Source organism: Mesocricetus auratus, unplaced genomic scaffold (assembly GCF_017639785.1).
Source record: "Mesocricetus auratus isolate SY011 unplaced genomic scaffold, BCM_Maur_2.0 Super-Scaffold_100025, whole genome shotgun sequence".
Taxonomy (NCBI): domain Eukaryota; kingdom Metazoa; phylum Chordata; class Mammalia; order Rodentia; family Cricetidae; genus Mesocricetus; species Mesocricetus auratus.
The window spans coordinates 9,198,582-9,217,818 of NW_024429206.1; the positions used below are offsets into that span (position 1 = coordinate 9,198,582).

General features: G+C 48.7%; 1 protein-coding gene across 1 annotated transcript in view; it reads left to right on the top strand.

The window, feature by feature from the left end:
- Nos1 (nitric oxide synthase 1) overlaps window positions 1-19,237 on the top strand; it is a 109,356-nt gene that overhangs the window by 38,656 nt on the left and 51,463 nt on the right. Inside the window, 5 exon segments of the mRNA XM_040731341.1 lie at window positions 9,978-10,106; window positions 12,336-12,481; window positions 12,987-13,149; window positions 14,527-14,618; window positions 16,855-16,996. Coding sequence (XP_040587275.1) covers window positions 9,978-10,106; window positions 12,336-12,481; window positions 12,987-13,149; window positions 14,527-14,618; window positions 16,855-16,996 — 672 coding nt within the window.

The following is a 19,237-nucleotide window of genomic DNA, read 5'->3' on the forward strand; positions in this document are numbered from 1 at the left end:
TCCTTCTTCCCCAAAAGCAATTTGCTTTTCTCTTTCATACCTTAACCAACAAATTATTTTTTGAGAATTTCAAGCAGGAGTGCTGTGTTTATAGCATTCCCTGCCTTCTCCCTCCTTGGGCTTCCTCTCTTTCCTCCATTCCTGCTCAAATTCACGATGTCTTCTTTAGTCATTCTCCATGTATGTGTGTGCATGTGTATATGTATGTGTGTGTGTGTGTCTCTGTGTATGTGTCCGTGTGTATGTATGTGTATACATGTGTGTATGTGTTTATACGTGTGCATGCATGTATGTGTATGTATATGTGTGTATGCTTGTGTGTGTGTAAATACAAGCTGTTGAGTCCATTCAGTGTTGCTCATATGTACACAGGTTTAAGGCTGGGGATCATCCCTGGAGAAGACAGAGTCTCCTTCTCTTGGCAGCTATGAATCGCCTACAGCTCCTCATGTAGGGGCGGGTCCTTGTGAGATTCCCCCATCCACATGGGCATGTCAACTGTGCTGTCACTATGCAGGTCTCATTTAGACAGCCATACAGTTGAGGTTTCATGGATGCAGCCTCCATGCCATGTCTAGAAGACACAGTGTCGCAGCAGACATCCTGGTCCTCTAGCTCTTAGAATCTTTCTGCCCCACTTCGGTGATGTTCCCCAAGCCTTAGGTGTAGGGATGTGTTACACATGCATTGGTTGGGATTGAGCATCCCAGGGTCAGGTATTGTCTGCATTTTGGCCATCAGTGGCTCTCTGTAATGCTGCCTTTCACCTGCTACTTTTATGAACGTCCTCAGATAGGCAGCATTGTTCACTGCCCAAAGGGACCTCGCTATCTGTTTCCAAGTCTAGAAAAAACTGGTGACCATGGAGAGGGAGCAGCTATCTGTTTTCCCCTTCACTGGAACTGGGCAAAGAGACATGGGTTATGAAGGAAGCAAGGGGGATACAGGCTAGACATGAGAAGAACTTCCTAAATCAGAGCACTCTTTATTTATTTATTCATTCATTTATTTATTTTTGAGAAGTAATAAGGCTACACTCTTGTCCCAGAAAGGAGTGCCACCATCCTTGAGGGCTTGTTTGAATTTGGAGAGCCTGTCACACAGATGCTAAGCTTAAACCGAGCTTAGCCGAGCTGTTCATTCCTACATATTGGTGATTTCTCCCCTGGCTGCCTGGGTTAGCTGTGTGGAGGGCCAGAGAGCCTGTAGTTTCTAGTCTTTGCTGATGCCTCCCTCCATGAACCTCATCTTGCACACCCTCAGCACAATTCGCATCCAGCCCCAAGATGGAGGCAGAATGAGCTGCTTCCTGTGCTCCCAAAGGCTTCCTCCAAACCCATGTGCATAGCTCCGCAGTAGACACAGAGAAAAGCAAACTCTGCCTTCCCTGCTCACAAGAGCCTCGTGGCCAAGTGCTCCTCCACCATGTGGTTAGTGTTAAACAGGATGCTATGGGGACTTGTGTGGCTCATCAGACAGCATGAGAGGTTTGCCCTTGGTAACCTTGGACCTGACCTTTGAAGATCAAGTAGGAGTTTGCCTAGCATAAAGTAGATATGTTTCCTGGTAAAAACAAGTGAGTATGGCTGACAAGCTGTGGATTTGCATTTCTGAGACTCTCTACTTGATCTCTGTTATTCTTTCAAGATCACACCCCCCTGAGGCACCATGCTAAGGCCCTTCTGTGATAATCATCATATATAAAATGTTACACTGGATAAATAATGTGAGGCCTGCTGCTTGTCCCTTCTCCCTATACTACCCTTATCTCTACTGTGACGGAATGTCTGACCCAGGCAGTTTTAGGGAGGAGAGATTATTTTGGTTACACAGTTGGGCGGGTACAGTCCACTATGGCGGGAAATATGTAGAGATGGGAGCCATCTTGGCTGCAGTGGTGGCAGGAGGGTGAGGCCGCTTGCTCATATCTTGGCGGATCAGGAAGTGGAGCTAGAACTCCTGGGGCAGAGCTATCACTCAGTGCCAATCTCCCAGTGACTCACTTCCTCTAGACAGGCCCCCAGCCTCTCAACATCACATCACCACCCGCTGGGGTCCAACCATTCAAAACATGAGCTTGTGGGAGCCGTGGCCTGTGAAGCCAAAACACTCTGTAGATCCTTAGGAATGGACCCCGGCCCTCCTGATGCCCGCTTTCATCCATTGCTCATGTCCCTCCTGTGCCCCAGTTGCTCTCCTAACAGAGAAGTAACTTTACAATGTCTGCAGGCAGATGTCTACTTTCAGAGTGGAATCAACCACTCATCCAAGCCACAATGCACAGGCAGGAAAGGCTCCAGGTGGAAGCGGCTACTCCTCTGGGGTCTGCCCCTCTCTCCAGCACCCCATCCTGTCTCCAGCCTCCTGCTGGTTGAGGGGATTGCATCATCACTCCAGTGGCCTTTCTTGTGCCTCCCTCCCCACCCCTTACCTCACTGGGAGCTGGCATTTCCTCTCCTTGGGAACCCAGGGATTCCTGGCTGCTTTCAAAATCTCAGAATCCATTGTAATGCAAGTACCAGCACCTCAGCCTCTGAGTGCCAAAGTACAAGGCAGGAGGGGCCAGGCTCCTGCACCTATCTCCCTAGTCTGCAGGGGAGACCTGGGGCCTGCTCAGTTGAATGGCCAAAGGACAGCAGCCCTGTGGGCCTGGGCAGCAAAGGGACAGAGCAGACACCGTGCCTCACAGCTTCCAGCCCATGGTAACAACAGGGGACCTCAGTCAGACCTGACCCAGGCTTGTTAGTGATGTCAAAATAAATATATCCAGCATGGTGGTTAACACCACCACTATGGGATGTGCAGCCGAAGGCTTCTTGGCCATAGCACGGCAGCCAACAGTGCTGTAGGTGGGGCTAGGATGGCCCCATCCTCACTGGTGATGGCCATCAGATGACTAGTTAGCATGGAGCTGAGGCCTCCCCCTCATCACAAGGGCTCATTGCCTATAGGGGGGATGAATTGGGTTAGCCAATGAATAATGGTGGCAACCATAGCGCAGCTGTGCCTGGTACTTACTGAGCCCTGTCAGTGCTGTGCTGAGTACTTTAGGATAGCCATCTCCTTCCATCCCCAGCCCCACCCAGGGTAGTATAGTCTGCATTGTGTATGCCTTGAATCTGTTACCCATAGATTCATTGGGGTACTGACAAAAGTTACTCGCAACATTGCGTCTACACTGAGCAATGTAGACTATGGTTTTTATTACCCCTACCTAAAGCAGCAGCACAGCTACTTGGGTAATGTTTCTAGAGATAACTTAAACTATGTAGGAGGCTGGGATGGCAAGATAGTTCAATGGATAGGAGCACTTGCTGAACAAGCATTGGGGCCTGAGTTCAAATCTGACACCCACATAAAAAGCTAGGCACAGCTATACATGCTTATTAACCTCAACATTTGGGGCTGGAGACAGGAGGATCTCAAGAGTTTTCTGGTCAGCCAGTCTAGACAATGTGGTGAGAGACCCTGCTTCAAGGGACAAGGTAGAGAGTGATGTGGAAGACACCCATGCCCTGCGTCCTGTTCTGGCCACTGCAGGCACAAACATGTGACCAGTACACTCAAGAGTATGCAACACACACACACACACACACACACACACACACACACACACACCACCTCTGTTGTCTCTATATTATAGCTAGGGAAACTGAGGCAAAGAGATTTAGTGTCTCAGGGAGGACTGGTGAGTTCTAGAGATGACATGTGACCACGGTTCCACAGCCCCACCATCTCAGAGCCCACCCTCAACTTAGCAGGGCCTCATGTGGCATAAGTGGCCAGAAAATAAGGTCATCATCTCTTATAGTAAATGACCCAAAGAACTGAGGAATGGACACTGCACACCTCAACCCAGGGAAGGCCACGATCACCAGGCCTGCCACTAGCATCGTTGCGAGGGAGAAAAATGAAAACCTTTCCCTAAAGGCAGGGATAAGGGCTGGTGAGGTGACTCAGTAGGTAGTGGTGCCTGCTGCCCAGTCTGAAAGCCTGAGCGTGGCTAATTACTATATTCTGCACATGAGTCTGGGATTAAGAAACTCCAACTCTCTCTTTTACCAGCATCCTGTCTGTCCCCCACATCCGTGATCTGTGTCTCCTGGGAACCGGTCTCTAAGCCAGCCATGTCACCTGTGCCTAGTTAAACAGACACCTGGCCTCTCAGACCCTTCATTTTGTCATCTGTCAGTGAGAACTGGAGACTTGGTAGACAGACTTGGGTTGTGACCTACTGGACACCAAATAGGCATTTACAAGACGTTACTCAGAAACAGGTGAAACTGAGTGGGGCCACACCTTAGAAGAAGTTTGCTGTGTGGCCATCGTTTCTTCATCAGTTACTTGCCTTGACTTCTGGAAGCATCACTCCTAAAGCAAGATAGATGTGGACACCTACAGCGCCATTGCACTCATTGGTGGTGGCAGTGGGCGGGGGGGGCAGTGTTCTGTGACTCATGTACCCTCATAACCCATATAGTCCACCCAGCTGGCCCTGGGAGAGGCCATTGGCTCTGTTCTGGCTGACACCTTGGGAGGTCAGTGGGCTCCTCCCTCCCTGAGAGCTACCTCTGATTTCTTGAGCACTGAGATGAGCCCCTCTGGGACAAGGCCAGCACCTGACTTACTTGTCCCACCTTGCCTGGCTCAGCTCATCCATGCTGAGTCCTGCTGCCCTTAGGAAGCAGACCCTTCACAACCATGCTTTCCAGAAACTTCTACTGAACAGACCCTTCTGTCCACATCACCGGGTGGCAGAATATAGTCTCTGCTAATGCCTTCTTCCCCCTATTGAAACAGTCTGTTTGGTGACCCCCTGGTCCTTATAGGTTCCTTAATCAAAGACTGTCACCAACTCTGGGGAGATGGCTCCATCAGGAAAATGCTTGCTGCACAAGCATGAGTTCCAATCTGAGTTTAAATCCCCAGAACCCAGGTAAAAATCCAGGCAACAGAGTATATACCTGTAACCCAGTACTGGGGAGGCAGAGACAGGAGAATTCCTAGAGCTCACTGACCAGCTGGTCTAACCAACCAGCAAGCTCTATGTTCAGTGTGAGACCCTGTCTCAAAAAATAAAGTGGAGAGACATTGAGAAAGACACCCAGTAGGGACCTCTGGCCTCTGCATGCATGTGTACAAATGGGATACGACACACATTCTCACGTGTGCATACGCATGCACACATATATACACTAATGTGCACATACATGCACGAGCACACAAAGACACATACCCCACATATACACCAAGACACCAAGTCCTGCTGTATGGGGGTCAGATCCAGGATGGAGTCAGGAAATGGGGTTTGAATGCCCTAGACCAATGTTTGGGTTCAGCCCTGTGGGAACTTCCACATATTCTGCTAATGGTTTATTTCCATAACAAGTGTACACAGTGCAGGCTGTCCCACCTAGCAAGTCATGGCATTTGATGGAGAACCAGGAAGAGTTCTCTGAATTCTGAGTCACTCTGTGGCTCTCTATTGAAATCCTTTTCCCATAACCCTAGCTCAGGCTGAACTGCCCACCTCTTTCCCAAGTGATAGCTGAATCCCCTTCACCTACCAACAGAGATCCGGACCTTTCTAGAGAGCCCTCCCTCCATTCCTTCCTTTACTTTTGAAAGGCTAAAAACATGTGTGTTTAGCAAGTTCATCTGTAGGACAAGACCCAGTAGAAACAAGCCACAGGTATTTTCAGGATTCATTATTATAATTAACTTCTTGGGCACATAGCCATCCTGGTGTGGTCACAGGGCCAAGTTCAGGGTTATCTAGGAACATGTAACTATCTAGCAGTCTCCCCAGGATGGAGGTCAATGTGAGTTTTCTAGCTTTTGGGGGAGTGCATGTAGAGGTGCACATATGTGCAGGTGCATGTATGTGATCAGGTGCATGTGTGTGTGGGTGCAAGTGTGTAGATGCATATGTATGTGTATTTGTGTTATTGTGGAGGTCAGAGGTCAATGCCAGGTGCACCCTCGATCATTCTCTATTATTTTCTTTTTAAATAGTCCATGCATGTATATAATACATTTTGGTCATATCCACCCTGCATCCCCTCTTTCTGGCACCCCTTGATGTCCCTACCCCAATATACCCACTGTCTCCCTCCCAACTTCATGTCCTTTTGTGGTTTTGTTTTTTTATAACCCACTAATCCAGTCACTGCTGACTCCACTTGATTTTCTGAGCCAGGGTCTCTCACTGAACCCATTTTGACTGGAACAACTGGCCAAGAGTGCCCCAGGGATATACCTATTCTCTGTCCCAATGCTGGCTTTTTCCATCGGTGCTGGGGAATCTGAACTCAGGTCCTCAGGCTTACACAGCTAGTGCTTCAGAAACTGAGCCATCCCTCCCTGGCTCACATTCTAGTTTAAAGGCCTCTTCATCTCAGGGGTCTAAGCCGCCTTCCCTCTCTCATACTAAGACAGATCTATTTCTTGAGTACTCCTCCTCCCCACCCCCATAGACAAGAACGTGGTACAATACAATAGTGAGAGGGAACAGAGTGAGCAGTTGCAGGTATCCATAGGGTCACTGCAGGGACAGATCACTTTGGACACAATCCTTGCACATACCCTGCAGAAATCATTCCCCAGGTCCTAAGCACAGTTGGTTCCGGCCTCCAAGCAACAATTTGCCCATGGCATGGATGCTGCATCACCAGAGCTCATAACTGGGTTAGGCTGGCTCTCCTGAAGAAGCAGTCCCCACAGGTTGGAGCAGGTGTTGCCCAGGGTTGCAGGAAGATCACTGGAGGCGGCGTCTAGCCCCCGTGGTGTGATGGCCTGATGCCCAGCTTGGCCCCGGCTTGCTGTCCTCATTTCAGGACAAGTCCAGAGGAGGCAGGTTGAGGCAGGGCTGTCACAGAGTGGCCATGGCTGGTGCCAACAGGGAAGAACGGAGATGCTGGCTGACTCTGCACAAACTTGGGCTCAGTTCCAGGGCTCGCTCACCCAGGCTACATAACCCAATCCTGACAACCTGGTGCTTGTGTCATGGTTACAACAGAGAGAGCCCAGAGTCAAGGTGTGGGAAGAAAGGCTATAGCCAGTTTCATGATCACCAGGCTTTCTGTCTGGGTTGGGGAGTATCTGTCCCTGAATTCCCTTTTCTACATGATGTCAGCCATGTAGTATCAAGGACTACATTCTAACTTGTTACCTTCATAGAGACCCTGTCTTCAGTTGGGATACTGTATCAATTTTTTTCCTTATTACTGTGACAAAATACTCAACAAAAGCATCGTATAGAAGGGAGCATTGACTCTGGCTCACAGTTGGAGGGTGAAAGGGAAAGTATTACCACAGGAGCAGGTGTTACATTGTTACAATGTAACTGGTTACAATGTATCCACAGTCAGCAATGGGGTGGGGGGAACACTAGGGTTCATCTCACCTGCTCCTATGTTTTCAGTCCCAAGACCTCAGGCTATAGGACAGTGACACTTACAGTTGTGGGTGGGTCTTCTCACCTTAACAAACTTAATCTGGAAACTCTCCTACTGACACACCTAAGAGCATGTCGCCATGGTGATTCTAGATCCTCTCAAATGCTTGCCAAGATTCACCATCACAGTCACATTCCTCTCACACATGCCTCTCAGTGTCTGCTAGCGTTTCATCAAGTTTTCAGAATGTCTACGACCCCGACAGAAAGCCACCAAGCTGACTTCTCACACCCCAGACTCTCAGTTGCTGATCCTGTACACTAGGGTTAGCCCAGCTCCCTTCTTCCAGCACCACTTCCAGAAGATCTGCCATCCAGCTGTGCCGCCCCCACCCCCACCACCACATTGTGGAGAAAGCATCTCCAAGACTCTCAGCCCTCCCTCTCTCCCTCCCTCCCTCTCCCTCCCTCGCCTCCCCTCTCTCTCTCCTTCCCTCCCTCTTTCCCTCTCTCTTTCTCCCTCTCTCCTTCCCTCCCACAATTCTTGAAATCCTTAGCATTCCAGTTTCAGGGTGGTGAGAAAGCAATATTTCTTCTGTAGAGACTGTACTTCAGATTTTGCTGGAATACGCAGCCCAATCATCATAGCTCCCTATCAGTGAGAAATCACAAGGAGAAACACCCAGCATTCTATTGTGAGCTTTGCTACTGAGCTGGGATGCCCCATGGGTTAGGTGTCATAATGAATTTTCTTCTTATGATATTTTCACTTTACAATGGGTCTGTCAGGCTGTGACCCCATGAAAACTCTAGGCTCCTCTATTACTAGTCCCTGGCTTCTGTCAGACCACCCACTCAAGCCGAGCAGCTTCATGATTCTCTGTACCCCCATAAATCAAGACCTAATCAGAGTCCTTGGCTGTGCACGTAGGCCCCTCATGGTTTCAGTGATGCAAAGATAAAACAAACAAGAAAGTCAGACATGGTGCTTGTAAGTTGAACTTGTAACTTGGAGAAATGGAGAAGGGTGAACCCCTTATGGCTCACTGGCTGGCTAGTCCATGCTATTTGTGGGCTCCAGGCCAGTAGAAGACCCTGTTTCAAAATAAGGTAGATAGTGCCTGAGATAGTACCCAAGTTGACCTCTGACTTTTACACACACACACACACACACACACACACACAAACCCACCTGCAGGCTTGCTAAGTGCTATCAAGGTGTTTAACATGTGGCAAGAGTTACTGGAAAGCAGGGCACACAAAACTGTTTTCTAGAAATTCTGGAAAGATCTCCAACCCAATGGCATTTGAGCAAAATAAGTCAGTGGCAAAATTGGAGACTTCCTTGGCTTTGGGGACTCTGTCATAATTACAACATGATTACAACACAAGAAACCATGAACAGGCCAGGCCCATGACTCCAGCTACTCAGGAGGCTGAGGCAGGAGGATGACAAGCTCAGGGTCAGCCTAGGCTACACAGTGAGTGTAAAGCCTGTCTGGAAAACTTAACAGAATTGCCTTGAAGGCTGGAGATGTAGCTCAGTGGGGAACACTCGCCTAAATATATATGAAGGCCTGGATTCAGTCCCAGTCCCTCACAAAAGAAACAGGCAACAGGGTGACCAGTGGAAAACTGAGCTTCATATAGCATTCGTGAAACATAAAATACTATTCTTGTTCAGGTTTTTATATTGAACCATGTAAAAATGGGAAAATATGCTCTAAGGCAGGCATTGACTGGGTCTACAGGCTACAGAGCCCAGACCCTTGCCTCAGGACAGTCAGTGAGCCATACCTGCTTCCCAATTATGGGGTGAGCATTGTCACCTGTGTGGGGGCCCTTAGCCTCTTTGAAGCCTGAGTGCCCAGGTCTTTCTCCCAGGTTTCTACAAACCCCTTAGCAGAGTGAGTTCAGGAAATCCTCACAATGTCTGTGGCTGCCCTGTCTCTTCTCATACTTTAGAAGGCCTCCAAGTAGAGCAGGCATCCCCCCACCTGGAAGCTTCCATCATCCCACAGCAGACACAGAGCCAGGAAAGGCCGAGTGTGAGTATGGCCACCACCTCAGTGCACATGTGCCCACTCCAGCCTCTTGGTCCTGAGCCTGGTAATCTGCATTTTGAGCAGAGACCTTGGTTCCCACTCAGAAAAAGTCATTAGTGTCCTGTATGCAGGGGTCCTGTCTGCTACACTCCTCTCCTCATTTATCCCCTCCCCGGTCATCCAGTGTCACTGATGGCTAATTAAAACATCAAAGCCAAGTACATACTGCAGCCCAGCAAGACATCTGGTGTGCTACCCAGGCCCTCCTGTTGGTCTGTTATCTTGTTTCTCTGCTGCCTGGTGGTGAGGGCTACAAAGACTGAATTCACAACATTCATCCATGCCATGGTGTGTCTTTTGCACAGGCAGAGCTGTTGGTTTCTGGGAACCTCACACCTGGCACCCAGAGAAAGCTGGGGCCTTCTCTCTGTGGAGGCAATGGTTGGCCTAAAAAGGGCAAAGCCTGCGGGTCTCAGGTAAGACATCATGGCCCCTCCGGGCTCTATCTCACGGACCACTTTCATTCTCATCCACAGCCCCCTGCCTCGGGGAAACAGTCCCCTACCAAGAATGGCAGCCCTTCCAGGTGCCCGCGGTTCCTCAAGGTGAAGAACTGGGAGACAGACGTGGTCCTCACTGACACACTGCACCTTAAGAGTACATTGGTGAGTGTTGGGACTGACACCTCACAAGAGGCGGGAGGGCATCTGTGTGAGGGGGATCCTGTGGTCAACACTACAGGCAGCCAATTCCCATGAGAGACCAGAATCCTCACCCACGCCGTGACAGCCAGAGGGTTTGGTCTGCAGGCATTGCCTCATACCTCCCTGGACGCCCCACTGATGGGCTTTTATGTGTGAGCATCTCTGCTCCCAGCAGAATTGAAGGGTCCTCGCAATTGAAAGGTCTTTGCCTCTTACAGTGTGATCACGGATGGAATATCGAGCCAACCCTTCCTTTGTTTCACACTGTGGCCTCTGTTCTTTACCACATTCTTAATACTCAACACTCCAACCCATTGCCTTCCATTTTTTTTTTTTTTTTAAAAAATGAGCCTTTTGAAGGAGCATTGTATCTGTTGGCTAGTGCAATATAACAAGCAAGTCTCAAACTCAGTGGCTGAAAACATCTGTTATAATTGCTTTTTTAAAGCCCACAGTCTAGCCAGGTGGCTCTGAAGACCTGGCCAAGAAGTGGTTGAATTTGATGGTGTCTATCTCATGTACCTCAATCACCCGAGAGGACAGCTTGGGCCAGGCTGCTCTAGGATGGCCCTGGCAGAGGTGCTTATTCCCAGGGCTGCAGAAGAGTACGCAATCTCTTTATTTTCCATCACCATACAAGACTCTGGAGACCTAGGCTTGGACATGGCCCAGGATCACTCCTACCAGATTCTGTGGGTCCAAAGCAACCAGGATCTGAGGGGTGAGGGGCCTGACTGCATCTCAGGAGAGATGCTATAGAATCACATCATGGGAACTGAGTGTGCACAGAAGGGAAGAGATGCAGCCACCTTCGACATCAATCTGCCATAGGGTGTGTTCAGACACATTCTTAGAAGCTGGGGTAGAGCTCAGTTAAAGTGCTTGCCTAGTGTGGGCAAAGCCCTGGGTTTAAGCCCCAGTACATAAGTGGTGTGATGGTGCATGGCTGTGATCTCTACACTCAGGAGGTGGAGACAGCAAAGTCAGAAATTCAAAGGTCACCATTGTCCTTGGCCATATAGGCAGGCTTTGAGTATTATATGAGACGTTGCCTTAGTAATAATAATAGTATCGTGACAGCAATGATCTAATGATGATGAAAAATGACAATGTCATTATTAGTTCTCTTTGATCAACAGAATAAAAAAGTTTTTCTGGAAATGGGGATAATGGCACACACCTGTACTTTTTAGCACTTGAAAGGTGAGAGCAGAAAGTCAAGAACTGAAGGCCAACCTCAGAAAGTTCAAGGACAGCCTGGGCTATATGAGACACTATCCCAAAACAAAAAAAATTAGATAGATAGATAGATCGACAGATGATAGACAGACACAGATAATAGTGAGAGATGATCAATGACAGATGAGAAAATAATGAATGGGTAGAGAGTAGATACGTAAATAGAGATAATGAATGATGGATGATAGCAGATAGGTAGACAGATAGGTATATAAATATATGATTGACAGACTATTGATATATTGATAATAGATAATAGATTATTAGCAGATGATAGATGATTGACATATGATAAATGATTGATAAATTCTATAGAAAATAAAAATAGGTAATTGATTGGTACTTAGATGACAGATTAATAGATGATAGATGAATATGTATGTAATTATAGATAATATATATCTATGTAATATATAGATTACAGAGAGATGATAGATTGATACAGGATAGATAGATGATATAGGTAGATGATAGGTAGATAGATAATAGGTAGATAGGAGATAGATAGGTGGGTGGATGGATTGATAATATATAGAAGATAGATAGATAGATAGATAGATAGATAGATAGATAGATAGATAGACAGACTATATAGATGACAGGTAGATAGGTAATAGATGGATAGATGATTGACAGAGAAAGGATACAGGTAGACATGTCAGAGGTAGACAGACACAAGTTTGACCAGTGGCTGTGTGTCCCGGTGGCAGAGCCTCTTCCTTAACTGACTAGTGCAAACACCTTGGGCAGCTTAAAACACGGCCACCACTCCTTGGGGTCTGTGATCAATCATGTCCAGGAATGTTTTGAAGCTGGCTTGGGAGATCCCTTTAGAATAAAAGGCCCAGTCAACCTGACTGTGACTATGGGGTCCTGGTCTTCAGTAATGATACCTGCCAACCATGATGTGACCAGAAGCCAGACACTCACTCACCTCCCTCTTGCCCCCAGGAAACGGGATGCACAGAGCACATCTGCATGGGCTCTATCATGCTGCCATCCCAACACACTCGGAAGACAGAAGATGTCCGCACAAAGGACCAGCTCTTCCCACTAGCCAAAGAATTTCTCGACCAATACTATTCATCCATCAAAAGGCAAGTACAGGGAGACCAGGGCGGTTGGACCGGTGGGGAAAATGCTCACCATTTAAGTGTGAGGACCTGAGTTCAGATCCCCAGAACACTTGTGAAAACAGAGCATGTGTGATATATGTCTGTAACTCCACTTCTGGGAGAGCAAAAACAGATGGGTCCCTGGAACTCACTGGACCACTAACATCGCAAAATCAATGAGCTCCAGGTTCAATGAGAGACCCTGCCTCAAAAAGTAAGAGATTGAGGAGTACCCTCACTGTTCCCCACTTCACCTGTTAGTAGCACAGAGCCTCAAGCCTTTAACATGTACACACACACACACACACACACATGAGTGCACACACACATACATGCACACATGCCCACACACATGCATGCATACACAGACACACACATGCATGCACACACGCCCACACACATGCACACAGACACACACATGCATGCACACACACAGAACACTTCCAAACCATCACATTGCGGCCCCCTCCCTGCCCCCCTTCCTTAGGTTTGGCTCCAAGGCCCACATGGATAGGCTGGAAGAGGTGAACAAGGAGATTGAAAGCACCAGCACCTACCAGCTCAAGGATACCGAGCTCATCTATGGCGCCAAGCATGCCTGGCGGAATGCCTCTCGATGTGTGGGCAGGATCCAGTGGTCCAAGCTGCAGGTAGGTGCTGACAGGCAGATGCCTGGAAGACCCTCTGGGGGGGTGGGGACAAGCTAAGGGCACAGGTGGAGCTTCTAAAGAGATCTAGTGTGGTGGTGATCTATCAGAACCCTGCTCTTCATTGGATGAAATTACCATGCCTCCTGGTAGGATTCAGGAAGTCCTGTCTCCCAAAGACCCCACCACTCCCTTTTGCTGTCCCTTTTGCAGAACACTCCACCACTCCCTTTTTCTTGCACCTGCCTAAGGGTGTTCATTATATGTGCCTGGTTTGAGTCTGTCCTGGGGAGTAATTTAATGTTACAAGTGGATTGGTTTGTAGGATCAAGATTTTCTGTTCGATGGGCTGTCTTAACATATACTATGCATACTGACAGTTTCATATGGAATTTCACTTTATAACGTATCTTGATCGTGTTCACTCCCTACTCCCTTCCTTGTCGCCTTCCCATTCCCAGCTGGTCCTCTTCTACTTCTATGTCCTGTATTTCATTTTTGTGTGCTGTGGCGCACTGATTTGATTTGGGCTTCTGGCACGAGCTGGGGTGTGGGGTTATTCACTGGAGCATGGTCCACTTTCCAGTGCTATGTCACCAAAGGAAGTGAGAAGCCATCAATGGCCAGTAGCTCCCCAGGGCAGAGTGGAGCCTCGTGAGCCCCCACCGCCACCCTCTGTTCTAGAGTATTTGATCCTTTGCTTGTTGCTGAATGCCTGCTAACCCCACAGAAAACATAACCACAAGAGCTCACTCCTCTCTCCACCACCCCATTTTCCCAGTCATTTGCCCTCCATGCATACTCCTGGGGATATCTCCTTAGTTATTAGCATAGAGAAAGCAAAAGGTTGCTGCTGGAGTTTCTTGTCCTGCCAGGTCCCACCACCCTTCAGCCCCAAAGAAACACACAGATGCTATATTAGTTATAAAACTGTTGGCCGATGGCTAGGGCTTCTTATTGGTTAGCTCTGTCTTAATTATTAACCCATTTCTATAACTCTCTTGGCTTACCAGAGAATGCCAGGACCTGTTACTCCTCTGGAGGCTACATAGCATCCCTTTGAAGCACCTCCTCAAGGTGTCTCTCTCTGCCTCTCTTCCCCAGCATCCTCCTTGTTTCCTAGCCCCACCTATCTTCCTGCCTCTATTGGCCAAACAGTGCTTTATTCATCAACCAATAAGAGAAACATATACAGAAGGACATCCCCCATCAAAAGGCAATAAAAAAATTACATAGCCTGAACCTCAAAAATGGGGGGGCCTGGCTATCTAAGAGGGAGGTGCAATTGCAGTGAGTTCAGGGTCCCCAAAAAGGAAGTCTTCCCAGGAGCTGCCAGGGAGAGAGGAGGCAACCATCAATCCCACCATGCACTTTTTGCAGGTGTTTGATGCCAGAGACTGTACCACAGCCCACGGCATGTTCAACTACATCTGTAACCACATCAAGTATGCCACCAACAAAGGGAACCTCAGGTGAGTCATCCTGCTGGGGGGGGGGGGGGAGACAGGTGATGTCCCTGCGGCATGGAGTCCTAGTTCTGGACATGGCTCAGCTGCCAGAGGAAAAGGCTGTCTCCCCTCCTGGGGTGACGGCCAAGCTGGCAGAAATGGCCTAACAATCTTATCCCCCACCCCTCCTCTGTTGGAAAGAGTCACATGGAGAGTCGCACTGAACTTTTGTTCCCTGCCACCCACAGAGAAGACACTGATTAGGATTCCTAGAAAGAAAAAACAAATAAATAAATAAATAAACTCTCATTTCCAAGTAGAACCGCTCTCACAGCAGCCCACCCTGCTGCCTGTGGCTGCCCCCCCCCATTCTGTGGGACACTGTGCCTTCCAGTTCTGCCCCATCTAGGCCTGCCTGCCTTGGACTCTTGGACCAATACAAAGAACACAGCCTATAGGAACCAGCTGAGCCAGGGAGGTACCTTGATTTTCCACCCTGGCCTCAGCTGCTCCCTCACAGATGCGGCCCCATCCACACACAGCTGGCTGCACTTGTCAATCCTGCTAGTGACATCTGTTCCCTGCTGCTGAGAATCAGTCCCGCCTCAGAAACACCCAAGGCTATTTCAGGGATATTCCCACAACCACCCCCCCCCCGCCCTGGGTCGCCCTGAGTTCATACAGAGGGGGGGCTTGTCTGCCTCAGGCATGGGTTTCCTTGCTGCCTAAGCCACCAGTCGAGACGGAAATAATTTGTATGTGAGGAATTCATATCTAGGACTTTTTGCTAATTAACATCACCCTGAGAAAACATCAAAGAACTTTCCAGCAAGTGGCTAGAGAGGATTGCTCAGTTGGTGAGGTATGCTTGCTGCACAATCTTGGGATCTGAGTTCAAATCCAGGACCCATGTCTTAAAAAGACAGGTGTTGTGGTATACAATTGCAATCCCAGGACTGGGGAAATGGAGATGGGGGATTCCTGAGGCTTGCTGTCCAGCCAGCCTAGCATGATGATTGGGAAACAATGTCTCAAAACGCAGGATGGGCCACTGGCCTCCGTGTACATGCATGTATACATGCACATGCACGCACACATACACACACACACACACGGGGGGGGGGGAGGGAAGGAGAGAGGGAGAGAGAACCTTCCAGTATATTCAAAACTCTAAATGATGGCAGGCCTTGCCAAAGCAAAGCCCTCAAGTTGCTTAGGGGCTATTCTGGTGGTTTTCAAAGGATACTGTGAGCGGGCAAGAGGGGGTCACCTCATACTTGGCAACACACCTCTGCTGTGTTCAATGAGAGGGACTTCATTGAGAGCTAATTAAAATAATCACTTAAATCCCGGGTCTAAAAACTACGGGACAGATATAGGAGAATGCATGGCATGAGCAGAAATTGTCTGTGCCCGAGTGAGTGACTCAACAGCACGGCCTTCAGGTAACTCCAGAAAAGCAGCTGAGGAGGCGTGGCCACGCTTCCCATCTCCCTCCATCTCATTTTGCACATGGAAAGTGAGTATCACACCCCACTCACAACGTGTGGCTCTGCTGTTTATAAACAGGCTTCTTAAATATATATGTATATGCATACAAACAGGCTCTGGCTGGTGGCCACCTGTAGACATAGCCATGTGTCCTCATGCCAGAGGGAAGGCGGCTTGCTTGTCTCCCATGTGTTGCGGAGATTTCCACGAAGAAAATGGAACATCGGGTTTGGCTCCATGAATAGCCTGCAGCCCAGACTCTATCCTCATCCTTCGGCATTAGTGGCATGATGGCCTGCAGTAGCAAATGCTTCATTTCCTTGCCTGGGGAGTAAGACCCACAAAATATGTTCAGAAATGGGGTCCAGCCAACTCCATCTCAGATGCCATTTATGGAAGTAGACTCTAGTGCAGGATTGGATGTGGGCCCCGGGACAGCATAGAGAGATTTCAGACGAAGAATGGAACATGACGTTCAGGCAGGAGGGCATATGCCCTGCAGTGTGTGACAGCACCTACTGCTCATTCCAGCCCTCGGGAGGCTGAGGCAGGAGGATCACAACTTTAAGGCCAGGATGACAACTTCAAGGCCAGGATGTGTGTTTCCTGACCCCCACTTTGCACAGACTATGGGTTTTGCTGCAGGAGCTGGTAACTCAACTCATTCCCACAGCTAGGGACCTGAACATCTGATCCCCAGGCTCTGTCACTGTATCCTCCAAAGGGAAAATCCTGTCCTGACGACTCACGTCCTTTCCCCTCTCCCAAGGTCGGCCATCACTATCTTCCCTCAGAGGACGGACGGCAAGCATGACTTCCGGGTGTGGAACTCACAGCTCATCCGCTATGCCGGCTACAAGCAACCAGATGGCTCTACCTTGGGGGACCCTGCGAATGTGCAGTTTACAGAGGTGAGCGTAGATGCACCGACCCCATTCCTCGGTGGACTCTCAGTTCCCCCATGCTTTAATGTTTTTATCCTGGAGGGGCCAGCCAGGAAGGAACGCAGGACCCTCTCCTCAGACCTGCTCGTGCACATGACGACCCTTGACCTTGTCCTTCGGGTGCCATTGCAGGCATTTGGTCATTTTACGGGTGGGCACAGCACTCCCACGGAAGCTTCTGTCCCCAGAGTTGAATAGACTGAATCTTCCCAATGCCCAGGAACTTGTCCTGAACTATTGAAGGAAAGAAGGAATATCTGGGACACTAGGGAAAGTCTCCCAGCCTCCCACCAGGAGAGATGCTGTCCGGAGGAAGCCACGTCCCTGGACACATTTCTTGAACTGACATACATGGCTCCTTCATGTGTTGATCAATAGTTTGAGCCAAGTGGTGGTGACTCACGCCTTTAATCCCAGTACTCGGGAGTCAGAGACATGGGATCTCTGTGAGTTCGAGGCCAGCCTGGTCTACAAAGTGAATTCCAGGCCAGCCAGCGAGACACAGAGAAACCCTGTCTTGGAAAAAAAAAGTTTGAGTTGTCAATCTAAAACTGACAAAAGCTACCAAGAGAACCAAAACTGCCTATGTCCCTTCCCAGAGTCCCTTCTCTGAACACGCAGTTCAGAGAAGAGACTCTATCAAACAGACTGTGCCCACTGGGGTACACAGCAGACAGATGCCAGTGCTCAGGTCCCCCTTTACTCACCGCCCCCCCACACCCTGCTTTTCTCCCCACCCCTGTGTGCTGACTTTGTATGCATAAGGCTCTTCTCATTGAAATGTGATCGTCCTGAGAACTGACTGTAACCAGGGCAACCAGGAGCCGCACCTGTGCACTCAGAGCCTGGGCCAGACTCCCCAGACTCCGTTCTACTTGGCTGAGTGCTAACTGCTAAGCACGTACTTGGCTGACCTTGGCTCCTTCTTAGCTGAACATGACCGTGTGTCCCAACCTTCTTCCTTATCTGTGTCCAGTACAGTCCCTGACCAGGTTTCGTCCTCTTGAAGCCAAGATGTAGGATTTCTGTTTCCATGCATACCACACACAGAAACATCCCAATCCTGGCCACATTGTTATACTGAGCCCTTCGTCTTCCTGATGGTGGCCATGCATGTATGTGGCTGTAAGCGTGCTACACAGCTGGCCGAAAGCAAGATGACCGCAAAAAAACAAACAAGGAAATGGCTCATAAATAGTCTTATATTGAGTATATTTTGAAATTATAGTAGTAGGGTAGAGCAAATTAGCATATGGGTAAATTAGGAAAGTTGGTGGTTTCGATATATTTAATTTTACTACTAAGTTTCCTATTTAAATATGCTCACTTCAACAATTTTGTCATTCCTGTGCATCATGGTGGTGAACACCTGTACTTCCAGAACTCCAGAGACTGAAGTAGAAGGGCTGTGAGTTTGAGGACAGCACAGTGAGATTGTCTCAAAACAAAAATATAGCCGGGCGGTGGTGGCACACGCCTTTAATCCCAGCACTCCAGAGGCAGAGGCAGGCGGATCTCTGTGAGTTCGAGGCCAGGCTAGACCGACAGCCTCTAAAACAATACAGAGAAACCCTGTCTTGTGAAAAACCAAAAAACAAACAAACAAACAAACAAAAATATGGCTGGAGAGGTGGCTCTGTAGGTGAATGGCTTGCTGCGCAGGCTTGAGGGTCTGAACTGGGATCCTTGGCACCCATATAAAAATCTGGACACAGTGACACATGCCTGTAGTGCCATCACAGAGGAGCTGCAGACAGGAGGATCCTGTTTGTGGCTGCCTACCTGGCTGCTGCAGGTGTAGTCAGAGTCCATGTCTCAAAAACCTTGGTAGAGGCCAGCATGGTAGCACACACCTCCGATCCCAGCACTTTGGAGCCAGAGGCAGATGGACCTCTGGGTTCTAAGGCTAGCCTGGTCTACACAGTGAGTTCCAGGACAGTCAGGGCTACCTAGTGAGACCCTCGAGGCTGGAGAGGTGGCTCTATGGTTAACAGCACTGGTGACTCTTCCACAGGATCCAGGTTCTGTTCTCAGCACCCACATGGTGACTCACAACTGTCTACAACTCCAATTCAAGGAAACCTAATGCCCTTTTCTAGCTCTCACAGGCATCAGGGATGTACCTGGAACACAGACATACATCCAAGCAGAACACCCACACACATAAAATAAAATTAATAATAATAATAATAATAATAATAATGGTTT